At 37.7% G+C, this 12,236-nt stretch overlaps 3 protein-coding genes across 3 annotated transcripts; 1 reads left to right on the top strand and 2 right to left on the bottom strand.

Annotated features, from left to right (window-relative positions):
• Positions 1–163: 163 nt before the first annotated feature.
• Positions 164–1,251, bottom strand: LOC116390154 (receptor-transporting protein 3-like). Its single transcript, XM_031859519.1, has 2 exons — positions 908–1,251; positions 164–519 (listed from the first exon to the last, which is right to left on the bottom strand). Exons 1-2 carry the CDS (start codon positions 1,054–1,056, stop codon positions 189–191), a joined length of 480 nt encoding a protein of 159 aa, XP_031715379.1. The 5' UTR covers positions 1,057–1,251; the 3' UTR covers positions 164–188.
• An 883-nt stretch (positions 1,252–2,134) lies between these two features.
• LOC116390153 (receptor-transporting protein 3-like) lies at positions 2,135–5,794 on the bottom strand. Its single transcript, XM_031859518.1, has 2 exons — positions 3,430–5,794; positions 2,135–2,823 (listed from the first exon to the last, which is right to left on the bottom strand). Exons 1-2 carry the CDS (start codon positions 3,576–3,578, stop codon positions 2,481–2,483), a joined length of 492 nt encoding a protein of 163 aa, XP_031715378.1. The 5' UTR covers positions 3,579–5,794; the 3' UTR covers positions 2,135–2,480.
• dynlt2b (dynein light chain Tctex-type 2B) lies at positions 5,295–8,959 on the top strand. The gene is made up of 5 exons (XM_031859521.1): positions 5,295–5,447; positions 6,066–6,199; positions 6,643–6,712; positions 7,738–7,801; positions 7,900–8,959. Exons 1-5 carry the CDS (start codon positions 5,401–5,403, stop codon positions 7,945–7,947), a joined length of 363 nt encoding a protein of 120 aa, XP_031715381.1. The 5' UTR covers positions 5,295–5,400; the 3' UTR covers positions 7,948–8,959.
• Positions 8,960–12,236: the final 3,277 nt, after the last annotated feature.

The following is a 12,236-nucleotide window of genomic DNA, read 5'->3' as shown; positions in this document are numbered from 1 at the left end:
AAAGACCACTGTCTACCAACAAGAATAAATCTAAAAGTTTACATGCTTAATAAATATGATAGAGGGCACAATCCAATGAAATATTATATATACAATTATTATTGTATTATATAATTTATGATTAGCTTATAAGAGTAATTATTATTCTTTTAAATAAACAAAAAGGCTACCTTAATAGCAACACAAGCTCAGTCCCTTGTACAGATGCCTTGCATACAGGCCTCACAATGATCAGGCTCATGGGGGCTTTTGACATCCACGCTTACAAAAGGCCTGTTTACTTTGCCCAGGTTTTCATGGTAGCATTTTATTCTGATCTTCTCCACCAGCTTCTCCAGGAGGATGTCGATGTTCTCTGGGGTGATGCTGGGCCTTTCCATTGGGGCGTCACTGCACGTCTTGCAGTTCTGACGGAAGGGCCTCACTTTGACAACGCCCTGCCCGTTTGACAGGCACATGTGGAAGACCACCATCACCCGGTTGGAAGGCCAGCTTCTTCCACAGTCAGAGCATTCAAACCTTAAAAATGACAGATGACCCAAGTTAAAACTGGCCCTTTAGCAAAATGATACTCTTTCTCTGCCGTTCAAGTGTTACCAGATCATTTCTTCCCTCAATATAACACTGGACATAACGTCATAGAGTATTAACAACATTCATTTCCATTACCCTAACTTGATCCTTATTCTTACCCTAAAATTTAGACGTATACATTGCGCACCAGTTTTGGTCCCCAAATCAGACATATTTTTGTTGACATTACTTCAGTATTACAAGTACATATGTGAACAAAACTTAATAAACCAAATATGCCCCCTAAACTACCATTTATTTTAACTTAAGATACACCATACTGTATATACACATGACAACACTACACTAATTAAAAGTAGTCCAACACACTGACCTGGCACATGTGTTCCGAATGTACTGCTCCCAGCCAGAGTTCGGGCTGTCAGGCACAAGACTGTCATCAAACTGCAGACACCAGGAGTCTCCTTGTTTAAGAATATTTGCTTTAATCTGGAAGACAGGTGTCCACTCTGACAGTGCCATCCTTTCGGTGCCAGTAGTGCTGGTGGCTGAAGACGAAGAGACTAAACACTGACAGCTGATCTGCACAGTATACAAGCAACTTGTGAGAATGACGTATCATGCCTTGGTTGAGAGACTATGACTCGACAAATAGAGAATTCAAGGAAAAGTAAACTTAAAAGTACTGTGACTCTGCCAATAGAGAGTTTAAAGGAAATGAAAATGAAAGATACTGTGACTCTACCAATAGAGAGTTTGAGGAAAATGAAACTTAAAAGTAGCAACCTTGTTTCCTTGAGTTTCGGGTCTAGTTTTGTAAATAATACTGGAGTGGGGAACCACAGTTTGTTAGGCTCGGGTGTTCTATGTCTTCTGTCTTGCAGAAGATGAGAAAATATGCTAATATTTACCATATTTCTATGCAAATAGATGGAGCTTGTCAAACATATTAAGGGACAATGGAACTTAAAAGTGTACACCTGGGTTCTTTAAGTTGCAGGTCTAGGTTTGTACTGGGAATTGAAAGTTTGTTCCGATGAGTCAGATGTTAAGCATGTGCTGGTATACTGTATTGGTAGACGGTCGAATTTCTGGGTAGACTTATACACTGAAATGAAGAGAAGGGTACCCCATGTCAAGAAAAAGTAACATATTTGTGTAGTTATGTCTTATGATTATCACTGAGAGTTAACTTTTGATTCACTAATGTATCACACACAAAATAATTGTGATTAGTGTAGATTAACTGAAATACGATCGCTGCCTCTGTGTTTCATAGTCTTCAGAGCACTCGCTAAGGAAGGAATGCAAGAGAAATGAAACTGAAATGTTTTCTTACTGTATTCATGCAACACTGCCACCTGCTGGTGAAACGCTTCCATGTCTTCACTGTATGTATGCACTGTATGTAATATCCTTATTATAAACAGTCAATGGTAATATCCCATTTTCTAAAATTCTTACCAGCACATGTCCAAATAGTATTTCTAATATTCAGGTATTCAACTGTTCACAGATCAGTTTACCTTAGTGATTCCTTTATATAAATAATAAATAATGTATCTGAAAAGAAAAAAACACCCACACTACACATCACAAATACGTGTAGTTAATTGTATGCATACACATTTATTTATCTATTGCATTTATGTTTGTAAGAAGGCTGGTTTAATGCTTTTGAGCAGACAAATTAATATTTTAAAGAAAATTAAAAGCAAGAAGATACCAACAGGAATAAATATGAAAGCTTATATGCACTTGATTATCATATGAAAATGACAGAAGCAACACAATGTAACAGAATGACAGGAGGGGAAATCTTATACAACTAGCTTATTCAATATGAGTTTAGGCATAAAACATTAGTAAAAAACTCTCTACAGCTTGAAACACACTCTCTCTCTATCTCTCTCTATCTCTCTCTCTCTCTCACAAACACACACACATTATGAAAAAGGCCGACTCCTTGGACAAATGCCCTGCATACAGGCCTCACAATGAGCAGGCTCATGGGGACTTTGACCATCAACTCTTGTGAAAGGCTTGATCTTTTTGCCCAGGTCTTCATTGTAGCATTTTATTCTTATTTTCTCCACAACATTCTTCAGGAGGATCTCGATGTTCTCTGAGGTGATGCTGGGCTTCTCCATTGGCGCTTCGCTGCACTCCTTGCAGTTCTGACGGAAGGGCCTCACCTTGACAACGCCCTGCCTGTATGACAGGCGCATGTGGCAGGCAACCCTCACTTTGTTAGAAGACCAGCCTCTTCCACACTTGGAGCATTTGTACCTTGAAAAAGACACAGGCCCTTTAACAAAATGATAACGAACCAAAGTTACACTGGAAACTCAAGTTTTAGCTACAGAAACATTTGGAAGCAGCGATGCTCTGGGAGAAGAAATTATATAATTGGGTTTTAAATGTCATTTGGACGATCCTAATCATTGACTATCTTGCTAAATAATTTCGTTTGACTGAAGCCAGTGCAAAAGGTAAAATAGGAGGAGAGAGACACTTGACATCACCTCCTTCCTGTTTACATAATAAAACCAGAATCTTCGTCATGTAAATTTTGTCAACACCTATGCTTCTTTGGCCTCATCTCAAAGGCCACCACTGACATTATTTCTTCTGTCAATGTAAATCTAACCCAGCCTTTGTCATGCTGGGCATGGCATTAACTTAGAGCTATATCCTTAACCCTAACATTAACCAAAACCAACTTATTACCATAAAAAGTAATGGTTTACATTGTGGAGACCATGAGATAACCTAGTGCATGTACATAGAGAAAAACCTTTAATAAACCTAATGCATCCAACTATATATATATTTTAACCATACTGTACATAAATGTACCAACTACAGTATTTAGTAGTAGTTAAACACACTGACCTTCCACTGGTGCTCACGATACACTTCTTCCAGCCGGGTTTTTTGCAGTTAGGCATAAGATTTTCATCAAACTCCAGATGCCATGAGTCTCCTGGTTTCAGATTCATGGCTGTTACCTGGAAGAGACGTGTCCACTCCGGATGTGCCATCCTGTCGGTGCCAGGGGTGCTGCTGGCTGAGAAAGAGACTAAACACTGACAGCTGATCTGCACAGTATACAAACAACTAGTGAGAATGACGTATCATGCCTTGGTTGAGAGACAATGACTCTAAAAATAGAGAGTACGAGGAAAATGAAACTTAAAAGTACTGTGACTTTACCAATAGAGAGTTTGAGGAAAATAAAACTTAAAAGTACTGTGACTTTACCAATAGAGAGTTTGAGGAAAATAAAACTTAAAAGTACTGTGACTTTACCAAGAGGGCTTGAGGAAAATTTAATTTAAAAGTGGAAACTTGGTTTTATTAAGTTCCGGGTCTATGACTGGAATGGGGAATAACAATTTTGTTGACTGGGATGTTCATGTCTTCTATCTTGCACTAGATGAAAACATACTTATATTTACTACATTTTTATTCAAATAGATGGGATCATTTTGCAGAAGTAATTGTACAAACTGTTGATCTGGTGTCATCATTATCATTTCCCTATAGAGACAGTAGCTTGTCAAACATGTCTACCCATCTTTCCTGTGTATGGTTCAATTTCAACTTTAAGTCTAATTTTAACTTCTGTGCTGTATGAAAATTCATCAACAGATTAGAAGTGTTTTTTTGGTGCCAATATCATGGCCGCCCTCGCTGTTTACACTTATTTTCCTGATTTAACATCAATAATCTGTGTAGGAACTACAATAGTAAGTTGCTTAACATTAAACAATAAACCTCTAATCTAATTTAACCTCATTTGCAGGTTTAATGTTACAACAGGAAGTAACTCAATTTCTGCCATTTGTAATTCGTACCTCGTCTGTAGCCAATGATGATCAATACTGAATGTATTGAGTCACACGCGTGTTCAACCATTAGCCGCAATATTATTAGACAATTAAACTGTGCGCAGTGTTTACCCCTCTGGCTTTTTGACACGAGAACAAAATACCTGGAATTCAAAACAAGTCCCTTTAATTATTCCAATAAATCTTCATTGAGATTTGAATTATTGGATTTGTGTTGGCTGGTTTCAGTTTGAATGTGATTAGCTACAGAAGATAAGGGAAAATCTTGTTATTATGCAAATAGTTTAATTTGGCCTATATGAGATACCTGATAAAATACTTGTACATTTTATACGGTGTAGTGTGGAAAATGCCTTACATTTTCCATTTAATTTTGTGTGATTTAAATCAGACCTTCTTATCCTCGACAAAGCAAGAAAAGATGGGATAATGTGGAGCATGGGGAGGATGAGGAGAGTGCTATCCCCGCCGCCATCAGAGCAGGAGACTGATCTTTAAATCCAGCGAGGAGTCTTGATTTGCTCCTGAAATCATGGCACATTTGTGCCGTTTTTCTCGGGTGAATGAAGCCAAATTAGATACGTTCTGATTTGTCTGTAGTTGATGAGGCCTTGGAAGTTCAGAAATCACAGAGCAGAGAATTGCCTCCACCGTATTGCCTCTTTTGATACCAACCCTGAGCTGATACCAGTCCATGTGGGAGTGAAGAGGAAGAGAGTGAGTGAAGGAAATGACGGAGATAATAGTGACATTTTAGAAGACAATGATATCAAAGGCTTTCCTTGCCTGAGAAAGAAACGTGTGAACAACGATAACAGGACTCCAACGGACAGACGATTGGAAAGAACTATGCGAAAAAACTTCTAGCATATTTCAAAACAAGACACAGTGCTAACGTATTTTGTCGTACTCTTATTTTGAAACCGGGAAGGTGGAAAATACGTCGCTATGTTTACGGATGAAACTTTGCAAAGATTAGCTTGTTAGCAACTGTCTGCCTTCTTTATCTGCGATGGAGGGGTCCGATACATACCTCATTCGACCGAATCATCAGTATAAGTACGCTGGTCAACGTCTTACAGTTGGTATTACAGGTGGTTAGCATTTAGCCAGCTAGTTCATTGCTAACGATGTGTTTTGTAAGCTAAGTTAGCCACTATTTCACCGCTTACCTCGGTGTTTTCTACTGCAACGCCTACGTTAACTAGCGTTAACCTAGCTATGCCAACCGTTAAGATTGGCTAAGTGAATAACGTTAGTCGATAGTTGGAGTCTGAATGAAGTGGTCACGTTTGGCGTCATGTACTGTGACGCTAGTTAAGCGAGCTAACGAACATTTGTCAGTCAAATCAACTGTTCACAATTTGAGTAAAAGTGTGACAAATGTCTCCAGTCATCAGCCCAACGTTGGTAAACTATGTCTGCTTCACTGTTCATCTAGGGTTAAGGAGGAGGACTCAATTTAGCACACACACATCTTAAACTATATCATTTAAGCTTGTGTGTAAAACACATCACTCAAATGTATTGTTGACAGATAATCAAAATGTAATCAGAATTGATTATGAGACCTCTACAGCTCAGTGACCCACACAGAGAGGGACTGATCATGTTGTGACCTGTGAAGGCTGATTGAACTTCATTTCCTGCTCTGTTGCTGACTGTTTAACCTCCCAGGTTTAAGCCAGCCATTGTGAAGGAGTGCATTCGTGAAATTGTGAGGGAGCGACTGTCAGGGATGCGGTACGACCCAGAAGAAGTCCCAGAGCTGTCCCGTTCACTGGGAGAATGCGTTAAGGACAAAGTGAAGAGTGAGTGACGCTTTTTCCATCTCTGATTATAACTCAGAAGGACAGAGTATCCAAGTACTGTTGTACATTTTAATTAATGACATCAGGCAACAAACTAAAGGTGTTCTGCCAATTATGAAACAAAATATTACTTTTGATTGAAGTCAGTACAGAACCACTCAGAATACTTTAGAGAAGGAAACAAGGACAAAGTGAACAGAAGGAAGAATAAAGCCGGAAGATTTAAGTGGAATAAAATAGCGTAAAAGTAAATTATTGTCATTACAAGTATAGTCAACAATAAAATGTCTCCCATCAAAGATAATCCTACTAGATAAAATGTTTTACCTGAGTAAATGCTACTCAGTATATGTAGCATGTTAATAACCACTCCTGTATCGTCCCTGCAAAAATGTTGCATTATTACTGATAAACTATTACAGCTCAGTTCTCTTCTTCAACAGGTTCAGGGTTTGACAAATATAAGCTGGTCGTGCAAGTGGTAATTGGAGAACAACGCGGACAAGGAGTCAAGTAAGTGATGATGGTAGTGGTGAACAAAAAATTGAAATTTGCCTAACTAATATGTGGGGATACTCTTTGACTTTGGTCATTCTTACCATCAACACTTCAGTGATGGACAAAAACATTTCACCAACTTAGCGGATGTGTGATATATTTATTGTGCACTTTATGGATGCCCAAGCTGCAACACAAAAGAAAAGACCAACAATGCGATAAGACAACTATACTTATCAGAGTCTCTTTCAGTATTACTGCACAGGGTTCCCACAGTCATGGAACTCCTGGAAAAGTTTGGAAATTAGAAAAGCGGTTTTCCTGGCCTGGGAATGGTTTGAAATTAACGGAAAGTTTTGGAAAAGGTTAGATTTTTTTGAATTCAATTGTTTAAAATATGTTCATGCTGCGTGAAATGTCAGTATTATCATGTGATATACGTTTGTGTATGTAGCTAGTTGGCAGCGGGAATGTCTAAGACAACTTAAACCAATATTGCTCAACCTAGCAATGGGATAAGGGGCACACTGGAGTAAGAGCCTCATAATTGCGCCCTATGTTCGCAACAGGATATTTAAACTACTTAAATACAATTATGGAAATGGGTTAAAATGTTATGGAAAAGTTATAGGAAAGTTGCGTGTGAACCCTTACTGCAGCAACATTTTTTTTCATTACTGCTGTCATACACATTTTGCTTGAATTTGTAGATTTCACTGTAAGTTTTTCAGCAGTAATGGTGTCTCCTGAGTGACACTAGAATTCTTAATTCCGTGTATTAAAGAAGATATTTTAGAATTCCAGGAAAAATAAAATAAATAACAATGTGCCACAATGTTTTATTAGATTGATTTATATTGAAAGGTGTTTCTAATATTCCGCCCACTCTCAAAAATAGCATGGAGTCGGAATGTCCTTCTGACTCACAGTCCACAATAAATGTATATTATGATTAAAGGGCTCGTCCTTTTGGATTGCATTACATTGTACAATGTTTTTCAAAAAAAATGAATGCTTGACCTTCTCATGTGTTTCACCAGGATGTCTTCAAGATGTTTATGGGATGCCGACACAGACAACTATGCAGAAGATATTTTCCTGAACGTAGGTACCTTTGTTCTGTTCATTCAGATGTTATGGGGGAAAACAGACTCCTCAACACTAATTTATTTTAATCAGTTACATGTGTTTTGCCTTTACAGGACAGCTTGTTCTGTATGGTGGCAGTTTTCGGAAGCTATTACTACTGAGGACATAAGGATGGATGACAGAAATCTTCCAGATGAAAAATTGTGAGGTGAACATCCAAATAAGACCGCTCCCCTCCAACACTTTCAGGCCCACGGTGCGTTGTTCTGAAGTAACTGTATGGAATTGCTGCATCTTGAGATCAAGACGGATGACATCCAGTGTAGAAGTGATGGATATCCGTGTTGATACTGTATGAGGATGAAGATGAGGGATTTCCTGACTTGGCAAGATGATTATTGAAGACTGAGGCCTCTTTGAAAAGTGATCAGCTGTTTAGTTTGAAGGGTTAACAGATTAAAAACGTCTCCACCAATATTTCCTGGCACATTTTATTGTGTATTCAGCAGACCTGCTTGGTTACTAGAATGCTAATGATGCAGCAGAGTGTGTTTTTGTACGCTTTGGGTGCTTGACTTAGCACAGCAGCTACAGTAGAGGTCAGTATTTGTCTCTAATTATCAACATCATGACAGATCATTACCGCTGGCCAGCTACTGTAAGTATACTGGATATTTGTTTTTTTTCTTTTCACATGCAGCTGGTCATTTAAATATAGTAAAGCCAAGTTGTAACTGCTTAGAAAATACAGGGGAGATTCTGCTCATCGCTCAGCACAGATGTGATCTGTTCTCTTTTCTCTTCTCTCAAGTGGAGCAGAAGCTGGACTCACATGTTTAGGTCCGCTGCTTCATGTGCGTTGATTTAAGTCAGTTTCATGTTTTTATTGATACATCCACTTTTCTTTCTTTAGTGTTTTTCTTGTTTACGCTATTTAGACATTTTTTCTATGTCAGTGAGTGACATCAAAACACATTTCCGATAATTGTAAATAACTGAATTATAAATCACATGCACAACTTCTAGGTTTTAACATTCCTATGTTGCTTTAAAAAAACTGAAAATGTTTTGTCTTTTTTTTTTTTTCTTCATTTAACTACAGTATTTGCAGCTATTGCTAGTTTTCTGTCGGTCAAAGATAATTGTGTCCAACAGTAAAACGTTTCCCAACAATTTCCCCCAGTATTTTCTTGGTCAAATTGAGATGTCTATCTTCAATTTTAGGATTTTTTTTTTTTTTTTTAAATTACTCTTAGGTCTCTTCCTTTCAACAAACCAGGCCCCAGCTGGAAAACTGGATGCCTTTCAGACTATTTATAGAGACCAATTAGACAGAAGTGTGCAGTCGAAGTGATCAAGCTTAGCTGAATCAATTAGTCAAATGACTCGTACTCCGATTACATACATGCCAAAGTAGGTTTTTACCTTTCTATTTCTGATTGTAAACACAGCTGAGTTGAGAATGAAGCTCATCAAACAAATGTTTTGGCCATTCCTCCTCAAATATTCAATTTTTTTGTATTCAGCAAGTTGTAGTAATAAGTGATAGTTTCATACAAAATATGATCAACTGCTGCAAACCCATATTCAGAGTATTTCCCCCAAAATATTGATAAAAACACCCTCCTGATTATCCTCAATTAATATAGAGTATAATGGATTTAAATTGCCTTCAATTTAATTTGTTTTCTGGTTTGAAGAAATCTAATTAAAATCAAAAAAATATTTTTCTATTCCCATTTTCTTACACTCAAAAGTCTCGAACTAAAGATTTTTTTCATGTTCATTCTCTTCAGTTTCTTTAATGTCTCAATTTTGATTTCAAAGTTTGAGTCATTTTGAAGGCTGACCACGTTGACAAATAGTTCCTCTTAAGGGGCTTGAGGTGCGTGCTCTTCCAAATAATAATAAGAGTGACGGAAGAGGCATACAGGTGTTGTTGGGAAGGCTGCGTGTCTGCATTCACAGTCTACTGATGGACGCTGTTGAGAGTTATGCCTGTGCATTGATGAGGCCTCATTTTCCGATCTTCACCTCCCCCTCAGGGTAGAGTTGGCTATCATTCAGAGGTTTAGTGATGCTTCATCTTTCTTGGCAACTGGTCCAAGGGTTTCAAGCAGCTGGCACGATTCAAGACTTTACGGCTTGGGGTTTCATTTTAAACCGTTTATAGGCATTTCAGAGAAGATTGTCTGATATACTTGTATAAAGGGTGTCTATCTTTTCCTCTCAAGATGATTCAATATGTGTCTTGACGCATTGTGTGCAATACAATACAAAATGATACAGTTAACCATGTTACAATTTGTTAATTCATAGTATTCTCATGACGTGTCATATATTTTCTTTACCAATACAGCTCACTAAAAGACAGCTTGTAATTGTGTCCAAAGATTTTTTTAAAATGTAGTGTTTTATCAATCACAGTTTCTGGTGACTCTTTTTTTTAATGTTTTTTGATTTGAGAAGGAGCCACATTTATGTTTGTCTTCACATTTTTGTGTAAGCTTCCAGTTTATTCCCACAGTTATTTTCTTCATTTGGGAAAAGGCGAAGTGTAGTGTGACTACAGTATGACTTAGAACTACACAATTAGCGCTTTACACCCACATTCACATTTGGTAGCAGCGGCAACAAAACAAGGCAAAAGTGGTTGCACCAAATCATGAATTGCAGCCTCTTGGTAAGATAAAGGGTTAGTGGTAAGCACTGTTTATTATTCATCCCATACATCCTATTTGTGTAGACTAGGCTCCTAAAGATGCCTTATACAGCAGCAGGTTCATGCTCTTAGCAATCTCCTGTTCACTCAAATGAAGACCTTGCAATAGTATAAAAGTGGATTGAAGTGGTCTATATTCATAGAGAGTGTTTGCTGGCAATTGTCACAGTCACAAAAGACCCCAGGGCCTTGCTGCAGGCACTCATTTTCTGGTTCAGAGTGCTTTATCTGGGTTTACACCATTTAGAGGGAACAACTCGACATCAGTGCCTTACTCAGGACTGCAGACACCTCTCCACTCTTATTTTCTCCATCATCTGCAGTCCACAAAAAAACATGGTGGGTTTATGACTGTTAGACATTTCACTGTAGGACCTATGTATTCATCTCAGAAAAATCATCCTGATTGCACTTTGATAAAGCCAAAGAACTACAAGAGCTATGTTTATGTCCAAACTGTGTCATATTTCACAAACTTGAAAATGCTGTGTGAAATGATATGTTTCTGAATTGGTCTGGCAGATCACAATTTGCTGTAAATTACAACTTATTGTAGATTTTACTAGTTGTACTATTCGACATACAGACATCACTTCAGGGAGCAAACAAACATTACAGATAAAAACGAAATTATCAAGATTTGGAATTTAGAGAATTTCTTGTTTCAGTATAAGCCAATAATAGGCCACTAAAGTCATTTTAACCTTCAACAACAGTTGAATAAAATCAACCAGCTGTTAGGACGGAAAACCACACAAGGTATGAGACTAAACAATGTATTTATCACAAACGAATTACCACATAAAACGACTTTGCACACCGCATTGCATTTGCAATAAAACTGTGACAGCTGTGAATGAGCTATATGAATCCCCCACAGTGGAAGAGTAAACCTGTGTGGGTAGGGTGAATGAGCCATTTTTAAATAGTGTAAAGGAGGTACACATTAACATTGCTTTAGTTCCAGAGCACGTTGTGGCAAATAGTACCGGTGATGACGGTGATAATGTCCTTGGTCTAACAAAGCACTATAGAACAAGACAGGTGCATTCATTGGATTCTGCCTGAAGTGCAGATTTAGTATTAACAGTAGCTAAAACTACCTTGAACTGCCTTCAGAGCTGCCGAGGTTGTCAGCTCTGAAAGATTTTATGTTTTCTTTTGTTTCTGTCTTCCCACTGGTCCAATTTACTTGCAGAGTTGTGGGATGTTACAACATCACAAAGTAAAGCAAAGTAAACTCTTATTAAAGTCGGAAAGTGAATGCATATGAATATCAGACACTTTTGTTTTACAGCAATCTGACAAACATTTACATACAGAGCAAATAAGTTCTCGGGATCAGCTGGTTACAACAGTCATGGTGGCTGGTCAGAATGTGTTGGTATCTCTGTTTTTATAAAGTACGATATAACATCACAACAAATCATAATTGTCTGAGTGTGGCCATTCAAAATGTGTGCTAATACAACATTCCTTAAAACACAGTCACAACAGAGACTCAATTGGTTGGTTACACTCTTAAACACAGTGATGTTTTGAATGACGTGCTTATTATTGTGCAACAAGATATTACAAATTATACCATCACTAAAATATACATTACATGCTGGGGTAAATGTGTTTTGATTCATGTTGATAAATCAGATTGCAGACCAACAAAGTAAAATCATCTGATGTTGTGTTTGTGAAGAATGCAAATATTCTTAATAATTGAATAACCTGAAT

The sequence above is a fragment of the Anarrhichthys ocellatus genome, unplaced genomic scaffold (genome assembly GCF_004355925.1).
Source record: "Anarrhichthys ocellatus isolate YVR2014 unplaced genomic scaffold, GSC_Weel_1.0 scaffold22, whole genome shotgun sequence".
NCBI lineage: Eukaryota > Metazoa > Chordata > Actinopteri > Perciformes > Anarhichadidae > Anarrhichthys > Anarrhichthys ocellatus.
Note: the sequence above shows the minus strand (reverse complement) of the source record. Positions and strands in the feature narration are given on the sequence as shown.

Excerpts from the sequence above, each read along its gene's own strand:
- LOC116390154 (XM_031859519.1), bottom strand. The coding sequence starts at position 1,056 with ATGGCACTGTCAGAGTGGACACCTGTCTTCCAGATTAAAGCAAATATT. Across the intron at positions 520-907 it reads ATTCGGAACACATGTGCCAG|GTTTGAATGCTCTGACTGTG; the intron begins GTCAGTGTGTTG and ends GTCATTTTTAAG.
- LOC116390153 (XM_031859518.1), bottom strand. The coding sequence starts at position 3,578 with ATGGCACATCCGGAGTGGACACGTCTCTTCCAGGTAACAGCCATGAAT. Across the intron at positions 2,824-3,429 it reads ATCGTGAGCACCAGTGGAAG|GTACAAATGCTCCAAGTGTG; the intron begins GTCAGTGTGTTT and ends GTCTTTTTCAAG.
- dynlt2b (XM_031859521.1), top strand. The coding sequence starts at position 5,401 with ATGGAGGGGTCCGATACATACCTCATTCGACCGAATCATCAGTATAA. Across the intron at positions 5,448-6,065 it reads CGACCGAATCATCAGTATAA|GTTTAAGCCAGCCATTGTGA; the intron begins GTACGCTGGTCA and ends TTAACCTCCCAG. Across the intron at positions 6,200-6,642 it reads CGTTAAGGACAAAGTGAAGA|GTTCAGGGTTTGACAAATAT; the intron begins GTGAGTGACGCT and ends CTTCTTCAACAG.